General features: G+C 42.6%; 1 protein-coding gene across 4 annotated transcripts in view; it reads right to left on the bottom strand.

Annotated features, from left to right (window-relative positions):
• Positions 1-20,982, bottom strand: part of CHM (CHM Rab escort protein) — a 97,759-nt gene that overhangs the window by 69,427 nt on the left and 7,350 nt on the right. For 3 of the 4 annotated variants that reach the window (XM_058197043.1, XM_058197040.1, XM_058197041.1), the window contains exons 2-4: positions 13,882-13,948; positions 5,090-5,162; positions 3,415-3,539 (exon numbers count right to left, since the gene is read on the bottom strand). In XM_058197043.1, coding sequence (XP_058053026.1) covers positions 3,415-3,539; positions 5,090-5,162; positions 13,882-13,948 — 265 coding nt within the window. The remainder of the gene's footprint in view (positions 1-3,414; positions 3,540-5,089; positions 5,163-13,881; positions 13,949-20,982) is intronic. The other variant, XM_058197044.1, reaches the window with a different exon arrangement.

The following is a 20,982-nucleotide window of genomic DNA, read 5'->3' as shown; positions in this document are numbered from 1 at the left end:
CAAAGAACTGAAAATCGCTCCCTGCCGGCCTCCCAACTAAGCAGAAACTTCTATCTAATCTTCCTGGAACAACAATGAATTAAAAAGCAACTCTGGAGTACGAATCTGAAATTGATAATCACCATCCCCCGGATATTTTTTCACCCAAGGACATAATTTTCAAACAGAATAGATGCGGCAAATAAAAACAGAAGCGGGTGGGGTGGGGGATGTTCACATTTAAATCTTTGTACAGGTCTGGTGGTGATGGGGGAGGGGAAGGAAAATCTCCCATCCCCTCGCTCCTTTTTCAGTCCTGCTATCTCACAAAAAGGGATACATCTGCAGCACCAATTGTGGTGTAAATTCTGAACATTATCTAGTGTCGTTCATTAATTAATGGTCCCAACAAAGGAAATCTCTCAAAGCCAATGTGTCTTATTAATGCTTTGCCACAGTCACCCTTCCGATAGGTCAAAAGAAAAACTGCCAACCAGCTGGTTAATTTATGCAGCCCAGGTGTTCACTATTTATTTTTCAGTCGGTTTTCCCTTTTTTAAAATTCTTTTTCTCTAGCCCACTTGTTGCAGAGATGGTATTTTCTTCCTTTGATGGATGCATTTTGTTTGGTGGCCGGCAGTTCAGCTTTGTGCATTCTATTACCGCTGCTACCCAGCTGTTTTATCCTTTCAAAAATAAATGTTTAATGGCAACTTCATAGGAGTTCAGGCAAGTTAAGAAGCAAAGTGGGGAGGAAGAAAAAAAAGGATCTGAAGCACATAAAGCAACAGAATGGTGTCGAATCAATTGTTCCTCGAGCATAAACTAAATGCAGGGATTTGGGTTTTGGTTTGGTTTGAAACAGCTTTTCTTTTTTTACATGGGCGCCATTCAAATATATATATATATATATATATATATATATATATATATATATATATATATATATATATATATATATATATATTCAAAAGCAAAGAGCTGATGCAGATGCAATAACCAATCCAGAGCTACAAGAACAGTCTAGAACAGGGTTGTCAAACTCGATTTAATTGAGGGCTGCATCAGGGTTGTGTTTGACCTCGAGAACCCTGGGATGTGACCAGAGATGGGCATAGCCAGCTCGACGTCACTCGTCGAGGCTCCGTTTTCAGCCGCGATGGCCTCTTGCAACCCTCGGCCAGCAAAAAACGGAACTTGGGGAAGCCACGCACGGTCTACCCAGGTTCTGTTTTCAGCCAAGACGGCCTCCGGCAGCCCTCTGTCAGCAAAAACGGAGGTCCCCAAGCTTCAGTTTTGCTGGCAAAGGGCTGCAGGAGGCTGTCGTGGCTGAAAACGGAGGCTGAAAACTCCGTTTTCACTGGCAGAGGCACCCCGGGCTAGTCTTTCATTGTTTCCAAGGCCGCCCCATGGGCCAGATCTAAGCACACCATGGGTGTCGTGTCCCACTCCTCCGCTGACGGCCGGGTCAGGGAAATCCGAATCAGGCATGCCTCTGCAGCTCTGCCAAAGTCCTAGCAAAGTCCTCAAGGCAGGCAGGAGACCAGAAAGTGACTTCAGCAAGATATGTTCGACTTTGCCTGACTCAGAGACTGCCAGAAAGCAGATCCTTTATATAGGCCATGGGGTGTGGCTCCATGACTCAGCACTTATCCAGGCCTGCCCCTCCCTTCCTTCTGACGCCGCCGCCTATCAATTCTTCTGAAGCGAGGGTCACTCCAGTCGGCAGCTGTTGGTAATTGACCTCCCTCAGGCTCACATGCTGTGGGGGAGGGGGAGGGGTCTAGTTGCTCCGTTTGCCTGGGCATGGAGCCAGGGCTGGGGCCGGGAGGTGCTCCCTCCTCCGCAGCCTGTCTGGGCATGGAGCCAGGGCTGGGGCCGGGAGGTATACTAGGACATTCCTCAGCATTCGGAAGCAGATAAGAAGACCCCGGCTGCGGTGAGAGCGGGCAAGATACAACAATGGGCCAGATTCGACCCGCCGGCCTTGAGTTTGACACCCCGGCTCTAGAAGGAGGAACGATGTAAACCAACACCATCCCCCTAAAATAGTCAAGGATTAGGAGCAATTCACTCCCTTATAGGAAAGAATTGCAAATGTTTGGAGCGGTTTAATAGGAGAGGACAAAAGAGACAGAAAACAATAAAAGTTAATTAATGTTATACGCTGTGAAGAAAGCAACGCGCATTCTTCGTCTTTACTCATAATACTTCATCAATCATACGATGACGTATCTATCAATCTTCCTAATTCCGGTCACCTGATGAAACCAATTTGTAGGCAAAATGGGATTGACAAAAGGAAATATTTATTACACTCACTATAAATTGTTTATACAAAAAACAAAAAGCAGGGTACACACTGAATAAACTATAAATAAGTGAGATGCACCAGGGGATTGGCTACCAAGAGCTTTGGTGATCGCTACAGACTTTAGCGGGTTATATACAGATAAAATGTTCATGGATAATATGGCTGCTTTTCTCCGTCTTTTAAGGACAATTTCTTTTTTCCCAATTGCCGCCCAAATCAAGGAAAAGTCAAACTGCTACCCAAAATGTATCTGTCTATTTCCACAAGCCACACTCAAGCCAGACTCATGACATCTTATAATGAGAGTGAAACTGCGGCTTTGGTAGGTCTGGGACGGTCTCAGTAAGTAGACAAATCTTTTTTCCATCACGTTTTTCAAGTTTAGTATTAACAGATTAACAGAGTTGGAAGGGACCTTGTAGGTCATCTAGTCCAACCCTCCGCCCGAGCAGGAGACCCTACACCATTTCTGATATAGAGAAGGATGGATTAGATTCCTGAAGTCACTTAGGGTTTCATAATGCTTGAATTGGCGAGCAGCTCCAAATATCTTAAGAATTTTACTTTTCATTAAAGGTAAAGGTAAAGGTTCCCCTCGCACATATGTGCTAGTCGTTCCCGACTCTAGGGGGTGGTGCTCATCTCCGTTTCAAAGCCGAAGAGCCAGCGCTGTCTGAAGACGTCTCCGTGGTCATGTGGCCAACATAACTAAATGCCAAAGGCGCACGGAACGCTGTTACCTTCCCACCAAAGGTGGTCCCTATTTTTCTACTTGCATTTTTTACCTGCTTTCGAACTGCTAGGTTGGCAGAAGCTGGAACAAGTAACGGGAGCTCACCCCATTACACTGCAGCACTAGGGATTTGAACCACTGAACTGCCGACCTTTTGAGTGACAAGCTCAGCGTCTTAGCCACTGAGCCACTACATCCCTCACTACATTTCATTATCCCCTTCAAAATAACCACCAATAATTGAAGTTACACACTGCATTATATCAATCTGGGATCCACCACACACTAAATTGTGGCTAATTGAATAATTCATAGTTTAAAAAAACAGGACTTAGTAGAATATGCAAACACATTCTATTAAATTAAATGCACATCATCTTGTACTCACCTAACATAGCAGAAATATTCTACATTCTGGATGGTTTGATCTTCCTTGTTAAGAGGAAGCGCTTCCTCATTTTCAAGAATTAGTTCTTGCCAAGCTGTACTTTCCTCACATGGATCAGCCGGTTCCTTGTAATAGCAGGAACAAAGAAAAAAAAGTTTATATTAGAAAGGGGGGGCGCTTTTTTTTTTTTTTGCCTTTAAAAGAAAAAAAAGCCTCTGACAATCAGGCAACTCAGCTGGGATCGTCAGAGTCGTTTAAAAGGGTTTTTTTACAACCTCTTCTAAAAGGTTGTACAACCTCTTTTTGGGCAGAAGGGGTTGTAGAAAAAATGCTTTTAAAAGGCTCTGATGATCCCAGCTGAGCTGCGCAATTATCAGAGGCTTTTTTTTACTTTTAAAAGCATTTTTCGGCGAAAGGAAAAATGCTTTTAAAAGTAAAAAAAAAAAAAAATCTCTGATGATCGCGTGGCTCAGCTGGGAATGGGGGGGGCAGGGATTTTTGCTACCGGTTCTCCGAACTACCCGCTGCCATCGCTACCAGATCACGCAATCCGGTCTGAACCAGGAGCATTTCACCCCTGTGTTAAAGGCTTATCAAGTTGCAAGATGGTTTTTGAAAACAAGTTGAACCTTTTTAAACTTCTGCAAAGTACAGCATAACAGAATGCAGACAGCAAATCTACCTATAGCTAATTCTGATTGGCTCATGATTCCTACAACATAGGAAGACAATTATTATATGGATTAAAGAACCATTTAAAAAAAGAAGAAGGTTAAAGGCTATGTAGGACACGATAGTATTATTGGAATTTTCAGTCACTTTCTTCATTTTTGGAATTAAAAAAAACCCCAAATAACAGTAGGCTTAAGAATTTTTTTTTCTGCAGGATCCAAGGGTCCAGAGGTTTTGTCTCCTGAGCTTTTGGACTCGTGTAGGAACTGATCTTCAACTGATCTTTCTAGCACTCTGGTGACCCACCGAGATTGAATCCTCCAACATTATCCTGGAACAGGATAGTTTCGCTTTCATTCAAAAAAAAATTTCTTTCTACTTTGCAAAAAAAAATATATTAAAAAATCTAACGAAAATAGCACAACACTTGTTCCACTGGTTTGCAGTGTGATGTTGGAAGGGTTCTTGAGATAGGCAGAAAGACCTGAGGTTGCCAAATCTATCCTTACATGTTGTTTTCACTGGGTGAATCGATCAACTGGTTCCTTCTTGGTGGAATTTAATCTAAGCAGAAATATATTAAAATTATTTAAAATTAGGAGGTGGGAACAGAGCACATCTCCTTTTCTCCCCACCTATGTCAGAATTTTCAACTCTGGCTCCTAAAAAAAAGGAAAACAGGCCCGGAAGACTTACATTTAAATTAAAACTAATGTTTCAAGAAAAAAAATACCATGTTTCCCCCAAAATAAGAACGGGTCTTCTATTAATTTTTGCTCCAAAAGATGCAATAGGGCTTATTTTCTGGTTAGGTCTTATTTGGGGAGAAATACGGTACTCAATGCATCCACCTGGCTGACAATCTTAACTGGGGCTTATTTTGGGAGTAGGGCTTATATTACGAGCATCCTGAAAAATCATGTTAGGACTTATTGTCCGGTTGGATCTTATTTTCAGGGAAATAAGGTAGAATTTGAGATAAAACAATAAAGCTGCTCCTTACTTGGTTTTCTTTTATCCAGGACAATAATCCTGAGAAGCTAAAACTTGTCCAATTTCCTCCATAGTAATTTCTCCTGTGGCAACAGTGGGAGAAGGAATAAAGAAAAGAAGAAGAAGAAGAAAAAGGGTCAGCAATTTCCTTATTGTAAGGATTTCTGCTATTACCTACAGTTATGGAGAAAAATGTCCCAGAAAAGAAACTTTCACATGCCTCTATGAATAAAGAGAATTATACAAACCAATTCCAACAAACAAAAATCCCTCTTCCTTTCTCCATTTAGTCACCATGTTTGCCATTTAAAAGTAGGATATAATTTCTTATAGGCATAGCAGTGTATTCAGCGACAAAGTTTTGATTAGGAGCGTAAGCGTAATTGAGCCTCATATTTACACCTTTACTATTTATTACATTTTAATGTCACCCCACCTCTTCTACAAGGTAACTCGGGGTGGCGAATAATAAATCATCATCTTATTTTAATGACCTCATAATTTTTTTTTAATTTTTTTTTTTACATTTATACCCCGCCCTTCTCCGAAGACTCAGGGCGGCTTACAATGTATAAGGCAATAGTCTCATTCTATTTGTATATTTTTTTACAAAGTCAACTTATTGCCCCCCCAACAATCTGGGTCCTCATTTTACCTACCTTATAAAGAGTGGAAGGCTGAGTCAACCTTGGGCCGGGCTCGAACCTGCAGTAATTGCAGGCTTTGTGTTCTAATAACAGGCTTCTCTATTGCCTGAGCTATCCCGGCCCTGGTGGGTTGCCCCCGGTTCAAATGGTTTACAAGAACCGGTAGTAAAAGTGGCGGGAGGCTCCACCCACTGACCCAGATGTCATCAGGGAGCTTCTGCACATGTGCAGAAATGCGTGTGCGCACGAGCGAAGCAAGCGCGTGCACGCAGCCCCGTTGCAAACTGGTAGTAAAGGTAAGTAGAACCCACCCCTGCCCATAAATCCCTTGCGGAGTGGAGTCTGAGCAAGTGAATGGAGCTGAGTGTTTACTGGCCGGATGCCCTTCCTGTCGCCAATGCGGAGTTTTTTTCAGCAGATCTATTCGCATTGTGCCCAGAGAGAGAAATATCTGCCACTACCTTGAATCGAACTCACAACGTTTAGGCCACAGCACCATTCTGGTGAATAATAAATATTAATAATTTAATAAATAATAATTTACATCTTTTAAGTGAAGTTATACAGGTAGTCGTCGACTTACAACAATTCCTTAAGTGACTGTTCGAAGTTACAACAGCACTGAAAAAAGTGACTTATGACCGTTTTGCACACTTGTGACGGTTGCAGCATTCCCATAGTCACATGATCAAAATTCAGATGCTTGGCAACTGGCTCGTATTTATGACGGTTGCATTGACCTGGGGTCATGTGACCCTCTTTTGCGGCCTTCTGCCAAGCAAAGTCAATGGGGACACCGGATTCACTAAAAACTGTGTTGGTAACTGAACAACTGCAGTGATTCGCTTAACAAGTGTGGCAAGAATGGTCGTAAAATGGGACAAAATTCACCTAACAACTGTCTTGCTCAACAAGACATTTTAGGCTCAGTTGTGGTCGTAAGTCAGGAACTACCTGTAGTAACATCTGCAATGAGTTGAAAACCAAACTGGAGCCCTACAAGAACAATACCAAATCAAAGGGCCGGTGAATATCGCAGGCTGGTAAAGCCTGTTATTAAGCCTGTTATTAAGAACACAGCAGCCTGCAATTACTGCAGGTTCGAGCCCGGCCCAAGGTTGACTCAGCCTTCCACCCTTTATAAGGTAGGTAAAATGAGGACCCAGATTGTTGGGGGGGCAATAAGTTGACTTTGTAAAAATATACAAATAGAATGAGACTATTGCCTTATACACTGTAAGCCGCCCTGAGTCTTCGGAGAAGGGCGGGGTATAAATGTAAACAAAAAAAAAAAAAAAAGGAGTCAAAAAGCATTTTTACAATAGCAAAACGCACACACAACATAGGCACGCACAGAGAGATATCCGTCTAGTTGAAAATTTTCTTTGGGGAATCCGATAAATACATGTCAGGGTAATGAGGATTTAAAGCTGACCAGCCGCTGTAAAGATGATGAACTGGGGATGAGTCAGCAGGGGTATTGCCGCCTTAAGAAGCGGTCTATATAAGGGAGGCCATTAGAGGGCCTCTCTCTCTCTCTCTCTCTCCTCGTGTATCTCTCTCCTCGTCGTATTCTATCTGTATTATAGTTCTCCGTGTAGAGTCGAAGATTGATTGCTTGCCTGGTTGGTATGTGCCTACCATGTGTATGTCTGTATATAGAAGTCTTGTGTACATTACCGTGTTTCCCTGAAAATAAGACCCTGTCTTATATTCTTTTGAACCCCAAAATAAGCGCTTGGCCTTATTTTCGGGGAGGTCTTATTATTTTGGGGCGCGTAGAGCAAGACGGGGCTCCTCTTGACGTCCTACCTGATTTCCAGCTCTGTCTCCTTAACCTTAACCAGAGGAAATTTATTTATTTATTTATTTTTCAAATTTTTATACCGCCCTTCTCCGAAGACTCAGGGCGGTGTACAGCATAAATAAAACATAAATATTAAAAAAGTTAAAATACAATACAAGTTAAAAATCTGATTTATGAAATGGCAGAGATCAGCTGCACATGTGTTTAAATATTTATTTAAATTTATTTATTTATTTAAATATATTTAAATATTTTCGGAGAGGGCTTATTTTTGGGGGGAGGCTTATTTTAGTGCATGCGCTCAAAAACCTGATTGGGCTTATTATCAGGGGATGTCTTATTTTCAGGGAAACAGGGTATCTGTAATGACAAAACTTCTGTGTCCTGTATTTTGCTTTTGGGTTGTCTCAAAATAGTAGTCACGCTATAAACACACTGACAATACAAAACAAAACCGTAAAACTCCCTAAACAGAAAGAACCGTCTTTTAAGAATTCTTAAAACATAAAAGTAAAGGTTCCCCTCCCACATATGGGCTAGTCGTTCAAAACTCTAGGGGTCGGTGCTCATCTCCGTTTCAAAGCTGAAGAGCCAGCGCTGTCTGAAGACGTCTCCGTAGTCATGTGGCCGGCATGACTCAACGCCAAAGGCGCACAGAACGCTGTTCCCTTCCCACCAAAGGTGGTCCCTATTTTCCTACCTGCATTTTGTAACCTGCTTTCGAACTGCTAGGTTGGCAGAAGCTGGGACAGTAACGTTACACGGCAGCACTAGGGATTCAAACCGCTGAACTGCCGACCTTTTGATCAACAAGGTCAGCGTCTTAGCCTCTGAGCCACCACGTCCCCCCTCTTAAAACATGGGGACTGTCAAATTTTCCAAACCTGAATATTCCAATTCTTGATTACTCGGGATTGTAGATCATACATATTGGTTTTTTCAGCTTCTGGTTAATGTCCTGACATATTCCAAAGCTCATGAAGGCTCCGGTGGGTCAGGCTAGCCACTAATCGTAATTCAAGCCATAGATCTCCAATAAGCCTCTGGTCTCCGAGCCAAAAGAGACCTTCATAAATGTCGGGAAGTTAGAAAAGTGTCATCGATAGAAATGCAAGAGCAGAATTTGGAGGGGGAAAGGCTAGTTTTTGCCGTGAATGCCAGTTAGGAAAGCCGCCTCTTTCAATACAGTCATCGCCCTGGGTGGGGTGGTGGTGGAAATGAATCAAAGGCAACAGTCTGGGAAGAAGCGGCTGATGTCTGGTGATTTCTCCAGAGACCTGCTTGCACGTGTCTTTCTCTATTTGATCTCTTTCTGGAGGGAGAAGGAAGGGGAAGAAGAGGAGGTCCGGCTGTCAGCCGAGTGAGTTCTCCCTTAACTAGCAAACTTTCTCCTGCATCTGCGTTAAAAGCAAGGATGTACAAAGTCATCTGCATCAAATTGTAGAAGTTCCAACTAACCGTCTTGATGAAGCTGTTATTACAGTGTGAGTGTTGCTCATCGCCGACCCTCTCCAGGGGTGTCAAACTGGCGGCCCGTGGGCCAGATGCATCACCCAGCTCCACGAAGGGGGAAAATGTCATGAAATGTTACGCGACGGTAATGCCTCCCCCGCGCAGCGCGTTTCAGCAGGCAGAGTGCTGCAGGAGGCCATGGAGGATAAAAACAAGGCACAGGGGAGCCACACGCGCTCCCCTGTGCCCTGTTTTGGCTGGTAAAGAGTTGCAGGAGGTGTTGTGGTCCTCCAGCAGCCTGCAGAGCTGGCAGCGGAGTTGGACAGCGATGAGACTGAGGAAGAACATGGGCCAGTCTTGGAGGCTGTGGAAGGTCCAGATGAGGGATCTGTGTCAGAGGCAGAGGTGGGATCAGGGCCATCGGGGAGTGATGTGCGGACTCTGGAGCCTCCAGAGGCTGACAGTAGAGAGGCAGAGGAAAAGGAGGAGCCTGTTCCTAATGCACGCATGAGAAGAGCTGACAAAAGGCAAGAGCAGCTAAAGCAAAGAGGACGGGATTAGGGCCAAGAGATGATTGGCTCCTCCCATAAGGCTTAAAAGACCAGCAACGGCTCTTTGTCGGAAAACAACATTGATAGCCTTGCTCCTTGTCTTGTTGCATTTATTTCTTTGTCGGCATCTTCTGCTTCTGAACTTTTGCCAAGAAAAGCCTTTGGCAGGTTGCCTAATTAAACCAAGGTTGGTGATAAGACTGAAGAATTGTGTTATGAAGAATTTGTTTTGAATTAGTTTGGACTATGCTGAGAATGAGTTTAATTCTCAGCTATTCTAATAGTCTGTTTTTGAACAGATTGCATCTAATAATACCTGCTTGGGCCTGGGTCACAACAGGAGGCCATTCAGGCCAAAAACAAGACAGAGGGAGCCACCTGCGCCCCCACCCTGTGCCCCGTTTTCGCCAGCAGGATGCTGCAGGAGGCATCTGTCCTGTCCCCCCACCCCCGCTGGCCCGTGGAGAACTACAATGTTTTTCCGGCCCTTGAAGAAATCCAGTTTGACACCCCTGAATTAAAGGGACATGTTTCCTTCCAGCTTTCTGATTCCTGATAGCACATTCCTCCAGAATATGTCCCAGTGTGATCAGGGCTTCGATAGAAAAAGAGATAGGGATGAGAAATTTTTTTTAAAAAAAGAAAAAGAATGTCAATGCCCTTATAGGATACCGTAATAGCATGGCTTTATTGACCATTTGGATCCCAATTCAAATTCATTGGTTGGAGGCAAGACCTAAAAGATAATGGCTTTCTGCTTTTAACAAGCCATGTCAGGCAAATCCATCCACATTTGTTTAGTAAACAATGATTAAACACTCGTGCCTTAGTATGAGAAACCAGCCACTAATTCCAATCATTAATTGTAATGTCTTACTTCAATAGGAAAAAAATAGATTAAAACTAAACAGAAGTTTCTCCTACCACAATGACTAGCTTAAGTTTTGCTCTTAAGCCTCACCAATAATACTTCCATTATAGCTCTACCAAGGTCTCTGAAACACCTGAGCTTTGATCAATTAATTGAAAAATCAATTGAAAAATGATGCCTTACTGACAAAAAAGTGTTGAAGAATAAACCGAATTTTATTGCTAGATAGAAGTTGGGGAAGTTAAGGAAATAGGTTGCTCTCCTGTTTCCTTTTTTTCCCTGCCATCAAAGCAACCCAACCGATGGATAAACAAGAGCAGCGTCCCCCAAAATAAGATTTGCAAAGACGGAAGAGAGGTGACTTGGGGAGGAAAATCTTCATGCATACACAAATTGCTTCTCCCAACTAAATTTCCATTCAAACTTTTGCAACTTCCAAGTTTAAACTCAATGCCAAGGCGGCCGTATTCTGAATTGCAAATTACTTTTCTAAATCACTTAGCATCCATCCTTGAAATTCCACATGTCAACAGCTCATTAATACCTACAGTAAATGCAGCTCTCTGAGAAAGAACCACTGGTTGGTGGGTTGTTGTTTTTTTTTAACGTTTTATTGAGACAGATAGCTAAAGAAAGCCTCCTTCAATTACAATTTGGCAGAAGCTAACTTTGGTTTTAAAACACGATTATAGGAATTTATGACCGGGCTACAATGGAAGTGACTATTTTGAATATGATTAGCGGTCTGGAGAAGGAGAGGCTGGAGACGGTGTTTATAAATCAACAGAGGTGCTGTTCAATGGTTTATAATGGTTCGCTTCAGATCATCCACCATCATCACCTAAGTGGTATATTATGATAAACACAAAACAGTGGTGGGAGATTAAAAGTGATAAGATTCTCTTGGGGTAATGAATCCAAGCAGCTTTGGCATCAAAAAGTAGATCAACAGTTTCCTTTGACTCCCAAAAGTTTCTTCCAGCCACCCACATAAGTTTTCCATCTAATTCCCATCAGAAAGTAAAGGTAGCCCTTGACTTACAACAGCTCATTTTGACCACATCCTGGACATAAACTGTTTCAACTCCTACCCTCAAAACGACGCTATAGAGCACTGCACACCAGAACAACTAGACACAAGAGCAGTTTTTCCCCGAAGGCCATCACTCTGCTAAACAAATAATTCCCTCAACACTGTCAGACTATTTACTGAATCTGCACTACTATTAATCTTCTCATCGTTCCCATCACCCATCTCCTTCCACTTATGACACTATGACTGTAACTTTGTTGCTGGTAATCCTTATGATTTATATTGATATATATGATCATCATTTGCGTTGTAAATGTTGTACCTTGATGAAGGTATCTTTTCTTTTATGTACACTGAGAGCATATGCACCAAGACAAATTCCGTGTGTGTCCAATCACACTTGGCCAATAAAAAATTCTATTCTATTCTATTCTATTCTATTCTATTCTATTCTATTTTTCACACTTACAACTACTGCAGCATTCCCATGCTCACATGATCGAAAGTCAGATGCTTGGCAATTGACTCATATTTATGACGGTTGCCGTGTCCCGGGGTCACGCGATTCCCCTTTTGCGACCGTCTAATAAGCAAGGTCAACAGGGAAGCCAGATTCACTTAAGAACTGTGTAGCGGACTTAATAACTGCAATGATTCACTTAACAAATGCGGCAAGGAAGGTTGTAAAATGGGGCAAAACTCAAATGTCTCACTTAGCAACAGAAAGGTTGGGCTCAATTGTTGTCGTAAGTCGAGGACTACCCAGGGAAGATTTAAAGTTTACCCAGCACCAATAAAGAACAGATTTATGAGGGTGGCCAATATCCAGATCCTCCATCTCATATGCTGCTCGCCTAAGAAACCCATGCAAAACTGGTGGATTTAAATTTTGAGAGGTAACACTCCGGTAGCAGTTTCTTCCTTTTCTTTAACTAAATTTTAGTTGCATCCTCTTCTCTTGGGAGCTGTATTTCTGGTGGAGGGGGTGGGGGACAATGACAATTATTTCAAAGTGATGGAATTGCTTGCAGAAGGAACAACTGCAGGCTTGTGAATTAAATGAAAGCAAGAACCTTTTTCCCATTCTGGCTTGGGAAGTGCAAATATGTATAACTGTTATAACAGGGGAATAAGGGAGCGAGCAACCTTTATATAAATATTGTACCTAAAGCTATTAATGGAGCAAAATAAACTGTTAAGCTTAGCACAATTTAAAGCTTAACACTTTTTCCTCCCAACTCTGAGAAAAAGAAGTGTTAGGAATTACGCTTTTTTTTTCCATTTAGAAACAAACATACAGAGCTGTCAAATCAACAAATTAGCTTTGCAAATAATGAACAGCACTGGCATCCAATTGCTATTTCCTTTCCTGCTTCTGGACCAAGGGCCCACGGGCCGCATCCGGGCCGCAGGGTGCTTAGATCTGGCCCATAGAACCACCCTGGAAACAGCAAAGGAACCGGCCCACGGTGCCTCTGCCAGTGAAAATGGAGCAGCCATCCCGAGCTCCGTTTTCGCTGGTAGAGGGTTCTAGGAGGCCGTCGCAGCCCAAAACGGAACTCGGGAGCCCATTTTTGCTGGGCTGCCACAACTGAAGTGAGGTTGCTAGCAGACACCCTTCAGTTGCTCCTCCCTGCTTTTCATGCCAGCAGAAAAGATGGAACAAACCACAGAATCTCTTCCTAATGTGCAGCAGAAAAGATGGAAGCATGCCAGCATGCCAGCATAAAAGATGGAACAAATCACAGAATCTCTTCCTAATGTGTGGATCATTTAACCTACCCCACCAAAGGTTAATTCTAGCTTGTTCCCACTTTGGTAACACGAAGCCCAAAGTTGTGATTTGTTCTTGGCTTCAAATGTTTGCTTCTTTCTTTCTTTCTTTCTTTCTTTCTTTCTTTCTTTCTTTCTTTCTTTCCTTCCTTTCTTTTTCTTTCTTTCTCTTTCTTTCTTTCCTTCCTTCTTTCCTTTCCTTCCTTCCTTCTCTCCCTCTTTCTTTTTCTTTTTACTTCCTTCTTTCCCTCCCTTTCTTTCTTTCTTTCCTTCCTTCTTTCTCTTTCTTTCCTTCCTTCTTTTTCTTTCCCATCCTTCCTTCCCTCCTTTCCTCTTTATTCCTTCCTTCTCTCCCTCTTTCATTTTCTTTTTCCTTCCTTCCTTCCTTCCTTCCTTCCTTCCTTCTCTACCTCCCTCCCTCTCCTTCCTTTCCTTTCTTTTGCTTCCTTCCTTCCAAAGAATCAAGTCAGGATCTCCTCCATTAAGCCAGCCTTTGGTGTCAATGGTTGCTAGGACCTATAGCAGTGTTTCCCAAATGTGAGAACTTTAAGAAGTTTAGACTTCCACTTCAACTTCTGGGAATTAAAGTCCACGCATCACGAAGTTCCCAAGGTTGAGAAAAGCTAACCTATGTACAATGTACAATGTACATTGATGGAAGGACTTACGAATCCACATGAAGAACCCGCTGGCCACTCCTTGCACATGCTGCTGCAATGATAGACTCGGGTAGGCCTATAAAAGAGACAAGGTTTCAAGTTATGATCAAAAGATTTTAAGATCCATGCATTTTGAGGAAAGACCGTTTCCCCTCCCCAACCCCCAAAATGACCCATTATTTGGTTACTCTTCTCGGACACTAACGGAGATAGTTCTACTGTATCTCCAGATTAGTTATTGTCTATTCTCTCTTCCATTACTTTCTATGAGAGCTCCTTGGTGCTATCTGAGCTTGCTTGTTTTCTTGCAGATGTTTCATTACCCAAAGTAGGTAACCTCATCGGTGCACTAATATTACCTACAGTCGTGGCCAAAAGTGGAAACCTTTTGGGGAAAGTGTATTTTTGAGGTTTGATGGCTAATAACACCACTTTTTTTGGGGGGGGGAGTTTCAAGATAATCTTATTCCACTGCTAGAATGGCCTGGGAATAGCCTAGCTCTTAACCCAATTGGAAATCTATGGAGCCGACTAAAGAAACTGGTCAGTCAGAAGCAACCCAGCAATAAAACCCAGTTCATAGAAGCAATCCTTCAATCTTGGTTTCACATTATAACAGCTGCAGAACTAAAAGATTTGGTTCACTCCATGGGAAGACGACGTAAGGCTGTAATTTATGCTAAAGGTTACCCAACAAAGTATTAACTGACTATGGTGATCGTTTCTGTATATCTTGTTTTTTCTACGTGTTTCACTTTCCTTCTTTATACTGTAACTGCTACTGTAATAGCAAATCCTTCATAAAATTATTGCATTACATTCTTGATTAAATTATCTTTCCATTGATATATAATTTTATGGTATTACTGCAAAAAAAATGTGATGTTATTAGCTAATTTTAGAAAATATACTTTTCCCAAAAGGTTTCCACAATTTTGGCCACAATTGCAGTTTGAGTAATGAAACATCTGCAAGAAAACAAGCAAGCTCAGAGAGCGCCAACGAGCCCTCATTTCAATCCTGAGCTACAAATATTCTCCTTTCCAAAAGGAATCTCGCAGTTCTTATTTCCTTGCTCTTCCTCAGGCATGTAGGGATTCTTTTCTCACTCAAGAATTCCTGATTTGAGTTTTCTCGTATCTAGACATTCTTTTCGGTATCTCAAAATGTAGAGAAGCGAATCGTAATTTGGTTACTGAGTTCTGTCCTTTCTCATTTGCCCAGGATCGCCATTGTGAGCTTTGATCTAGATCAGTGTTTCTCAACGTTAGCTGTTTTTAAGACGTCTGGACTCCAAGTCCCAGAATTCCGCAGCCAGCATGGCTGGGCTGCCTGAAGAATTCTGGGAGTTGAATTCCACCTGTATTAAAATAGCCAAGGTTGAGCAACAGTGCTCTAGACCAGGGGTCACCAATTTTTCGGACCTCAGGGACCACTAAAGTCACAATTTTAAATCCCGTGGACCACTAATATGATCTGCCTAATGACCGGCTGTGTGGGTGTGGCTAGGTGGTCATGTGACTGGGTGGGCATGGCCAACTCCATGTCAATCACATCGAGGAGTGCCTCACCAGTCTCTATTTGCCCCTCCTCTACCAGTCACTCCTTGCCTGCCTGCCCGGGATCCTTAGGGCCCCAACAGAAAGTTGTTGAAGCTAAGCAGCCACCACAAGAAAGAGTTGGCTCAGTTCAAATTCGATCTGGCCAAAAGGAGGCTCAGCAGAAGCATCTCACTGAGGACTACGAGCATAGGTTTTCCAAGCAAAGGGAAGACCTGCAGGAGTGCAAGGCCAGGTACCGGCACCTGGAGGCTCAGTGGGTTGAGATGGTCAGCCAGTTCCAGGCCATGAGGCAGTCCCACTGGAACAAGGCCCTCCAGCTCTTCACCACCAGCGGCGCTTCCCTCCAGCCTTTGCCCAAAGCCCTGAATCAGGAGGCTGAAGCAGATCCCAAGTCAGAATTTCTGCCCCCCTCTGACCCACACAAAAAGACACCAAAGGGGGAGACTCTCTGCAGCAACACAAACGTTCACTGCACGTATCCGGCCCAGGGGCCGTAGTTTGAGTACCCCTGATTTAGTGCAATATAAAAAATTCAAATAATTTTTCTGTGGACCACCAAAATTTTCTCGCAGACTACCAGTGGTCCACGGACCCCCAGTTGGTGACCGCTGCTCTAGACCAGGGGTCGATTGCATTGAGGGCAGCATCAGGGTTGTGTTTGACCTGGGGGGGGCAGAGTGGGTGTGGCCAGGATAAGCCTGGCCAGCTCAACGTCCTGCAGCCCTCTACCATTGAAAGGGGAGCCCGGGAGGGCTGGCAGAGGCACCACGGGCCGGTCCTTCGCTGTTTCCAGGGCAGCACCGCAGACCAGATTTAAGTACCCCATGGGCCGGATCCAGTTTGACACCCCTGCTCTAGACGATGGGCTTAGGGTATATTAGCATTGTACGTTTTGAAGGGCAAAATATGTATGCCAAAGTAAAAAAATAATAATCAATTAATCAATCAATAGCAAATAAATAAAGCAGATCCACAGGCCTAAAACCTTGCCAGCTTTGTTTTAACAAACTGGGATTCAGAGCAACTAAACAGCAGTAAGTGGTCCTTAATCCTTTTACCTGGGAGAGGATACCACTTCAAATGATTCATACATCAGAATTCAATATCTAGAATATCACCTGAAGCAATAAAAGGCAATATGTGGAATACTGCTGGAGGCAATAAAAGGAAAGTGCTTCACATAAAGAAAAAAGAGAAAAGAAAAGACATTGATCAAAGGCAGTTAGACATCAAGTTGTAGAATGCGGTTTGTAACTAGAATTTCAAAGATTATTCAACTTAGTACAAATAAATTCCTGGGAGAAAGAGACAGGGAGAAGAGAGGGTGACAGAACCTAAATAGTAAGGGAGAGGAACCAGTTATCCAGTTCAATGTGAGAACTCCAAAACTGAGCGATTTATATTTACGAAACTGCATAAAAATCTATTCAAAAGTATATCTTGCCCAGTGAAGGGCCTTCTTGTGTTAAGCTAGCCTTTCTCAAAATACCTGGAAGGCAGCAGGTTGCAGGAGAAAAAATATGAAACCACTAGGAATCAAACTATTTTCAGTTGATTATAAGGACTTTCTTGGATTATTTCCAAATGATTCAAGGAAGGAAGTTTCGTACACAACCACTGTGGTTTGTATACTCTGAATTATGGTTTAGGACAGTGGTTCTCAACCGATGGTCTGCGGACCGCTGGGGGCAGGGCCAAGATGACATTACAGGAGGTCCATGAAGGCTAGAAAAAAATGTTATGATTTAAATCTTGAGTTAAGTCTTGGGGGTCCGTGGTCATGTTCCGTAGCCACGAAAGGTATTTAAAGGGGGTCCGTGGTGAAGTAAAAATTGAGAAACTTTGGTTTAGGACAGTGGTAGTCAACCTGGTCCCTACCGCCCACTAGTGGGCGTTCCAGCTTTCATGGTGGGCGGTAGGGGTTTTGTCCAATACTGAAGCACTTTCCTTTTTTTTAATTTTAATTGACTTTTTAAAAAGTTTTCATAGCATTATTTAAAAACATTTTCATTAGGTTTTCATAAAATTCCCTGTGACAATTTCAATTTTTGAAAATATACTGTTTGTATCACCCGCGCATAAGTTTAGTTCAAATTACGTAAGTGAAACTAAATGGCGCAAACAAAACAGCCTCTTCCCAGAATAGCTCGCGCATCTCCCCCCACACCACCCAGCTGTAACAGATAAGCAGAGCTGGTAGCCGGCGACCCACTCCCCAAACCCAATCCACGATGCGCGAGAGGTATGTGCAGATGACGATATATGGCGCATTACTGTGGAACCGGTGGGCAGTTAGAAAATTTTACTACTAACAGAGATACAAAAGTGGGCGGTAGGTATAAAAAGTTTGATTACCTCTGGTTTAGGAGGTTGTGCAAACTCAGCCAAAGATAGCTACTGTGTCCCCGAAAATAAGACCTCCCTGGATAATAAGCCCAATCGGGCTTTTGAGCACATGCGCTAAAATAAGCACCCCCGAAAATAAGCCCTCCCTGAAAATATTTAAACACATGTGCAGTTAGTCCCCGCCATTTCCTCTGGTTAGGGTTAGGGCAGGGGTCAGCAACCTGCGGCTCTGGAGCCGCATGTGGCTCTTTCATCCCTCTGCTGCAGCTCCCTGTTGCTGGTCGGCTCCACAATTGATAGGCCTTTTGGTTAGGACAGGTAGAGGAAAAAGGATGCCGCACTAGGAGGAGACTCTATGGTGGGGGAACCAGACTTCCGGTCGGCTCCAGAATTGAACGGGAGCTTCTGGTTAGGACCTTTGTGGCTCTTTGAACGTTTAAGGTTGCCGACCCCTGGGTTAAGGAGACAGAGCTGGAAATGAGGTAAGGCGGCAAGAGGAGCCCAGTCTTGCTCCACGTACCCCAAAATAATAAGGCCTCCCCAAAAATAAGGCCAAGTGCTTATTTCAGGGTTCAAAAAAATATAAGACAGGGTCTTATTTTCGGGAAAACACAGTATATCAACAAACCACAAGTACACAACCTACGAGTAAGATTGACGTGCAAACACGGGCACCAAGTCCCCTTCATTCAACCTGAATGAAGACCAGATCTGCTATAAAGAGAAGCATCAACCTAGCATTATGGAGATTTGCAAAACCGCTTACAGATCCTATTCCCTCCTTTGAAAACAAAATGGGAGTTCATGTGTGGTTGCAGCTAATAACTTGTGTGTTTGAGTGTCTACTTAACCTATCTCCCAAAAACGACCAAAAGAAATCGGGGAGGGTGCTAGAAAGCACCCTTGCAGACTATAAAGGGAGGAGAAGAACCTCACAGTTTATTATTATTTGTAGTAAGTACCTTCTTTGCATCTTCTTGTGAGAATGCCAATGAAATACCCTCAAAACTCTAAATGTGCTTATTTTGTCAAAAAATAGTGTTCATCCTTGCATCGAAGCAAACTTCCCTTGAGAAAACAATTCTGGACAACTCATACTCATTGGTTAATATTTATGGAGTCCCAGACATTGTGGCTATTCAACTGCCTATAGTTAAACCACACTGTGATGTGTAAATCAGTATGATGTGTAAACTGAAAGCAGGGATGGGTGCCAGGCTATATTCTCGCCCACTATAATCAGCTTATCACAAAAGCCTGAAAGTGGTTTATAAGCACCTCTGGCTGTTGTGTGTTATATTTATCGCAAAAATAAAGATCTCTGTAGAAAATGCCAAGAGAAATCAACTGGAAGATGTTACAGGAAAGTTTTAACTTTTTCAACCAAGTCTGAATAAGCTGCAGGAAGTTGCATACATGGAACTCTCCAAGGTGCTGAAATTCGACCTCCAGTAAATGCACTTTGTTCTACAGCAGGAGTCTCCAGCCTTGGTTGCTTTAAGACTTGTGGACTTCAACTCCCAGAACTCCTCAACCAGCATGGGTTGGCTGGGGAATTCTGGGAGTTGAAGTCCACAAGTCTTAAAGCGGCCAAGGCTGGAGAGCTCTGTTCTGCAGCATCTTGTGGGCACACGGTCAAAATTGGGACTACCTTTGTGCTATAAATCTTCCTTTGCTCCTTTGCAAAGATTCCTTATATGTAATGCCCCAGACTCCACTCCGTGCCACAGCTGCCCGCCCAAGGGAATCCTAAATACTGTTATTTTACAGTACAAGAAGAAACTGAAATGGGTCCCCTCTTGTGAATGTTAACACCGAGAAAAGGTGTGAATGGTACATCCTGGAGCAATGCTATCAAAACAATGCTTCTTTACATAGAGAGTGCTTTAACAGCTGCTGAGCACATGGGTTTTGTGCAGATTCTGGCTAGAAAACTCTTGAAAATAATCACTGAGATTGATAATCTGGGGGCTAGATAAAAGCCCAATTTAGTATTAAACACTGGAACACAAAATATCAAAGAACTGGGAAAAGATTACACCTCAAAACATTCAAACCAATTAAACTAGGCAGGGCAGGGGGTTTAAAAAAACCCAGGTTTCCTGATGCCCCAGGGTCTCTGTTTGGGCTAGTGTGCCATGATACATTTTAAAAACCGTATTAGTATTTGGAATTGATTTTTCTTAACATTATACTTACATAAGATAAACATAAAGTAACATCACCACCATTCCTGGCATATCGACCAATAAATAACAGCTTCCTCTGACAGGACTCTGATGACTGGGCGAAGCCCAAACGCTTTCAGCCAAAATCACAGGGAGCTATAAATCACACTTTTATTTTATAGAATATTTCAAAATGGATTCCTGCCTTCTACCTTGAAAGTCATTTCATGTGTTATTTATAACTAGCGAAGATCAGAAACAGAAAGAAGGGGAAAAATTGCATGGAACCAGAAAATTTACAGTGGTTGGGCTTTGGTGTTTTTATATATAACTATTTTTTAGAGTGGGAAACAGAGAGAAGAAACATACTGTTTGACATACAGTCAGAAACCACAAATACCTTTCAGATGGGGACAAAGTGTAGGTTATAAGTTAAACAATAAGAATGTTTAGAAGTAGAATTTGTATATAGAGGTTAAATAGGATACAGATACCAATGTAGGAAAAGCTGTTATGAGTAATGAAATTTTGACGCGTTTGTCTTTGTGTGTTTTATATATATATTTGTTTTTGTGAATTGTGCTTTTTTTTGTATTGTGTATTTTAACTTTTGGAAATTCAATAAATATTATTAAAAAAAAGTTAAAACAACAGCTAACTAGCACAATATCCCAGTTAGGATGAAGAACAGACAGGTATACTGTGATCCAAAGATGAAAATACAGAATCAAATTTGGCACCATTCCCAATCCTTCTTTCAAAACAGCACTGACTCTGAGATTGACATCAAACAGAACTACACCATCTTTCAATCATAATTTGTTTATTAAGCCACAACTGGTTGGCCTCAGACATTGGGCTAAAAGACTCTACAGAATTCACGTAGCTTGGCACAATACCTGAATGTTATCAGAAGATGCAGTCCAAGGCAGTGGTGGTATTCAGTAGTTCTATCCAGTTTGGGCAAACCGGTTGCAGCACCTGCGGGAGGCTCTGCCCACCTGCCCGGACGTCACCACGGCATGCACAGAAGG

The sequence above is a fragment of the Ahaetulla prasina genome, chromosome 11 (genome assembly GCF_028640845.1).
Source record: "Ahaetulla prasina isolate Xishuangbanna chromosome 11, ASM2864084v1, whole genome shotgun sequence".
NCBI lineage: Eukaryota > Metazoa > Chordata > Lepidosauria > Squamata > Colubridae > Ahaetulla > Ahaetulla prasina.
The sequence above is the reverse complement of the archived record's forward strand: the minus strand, read 5'-3'. Positions and strand labels throughout refer to the sequence as shown.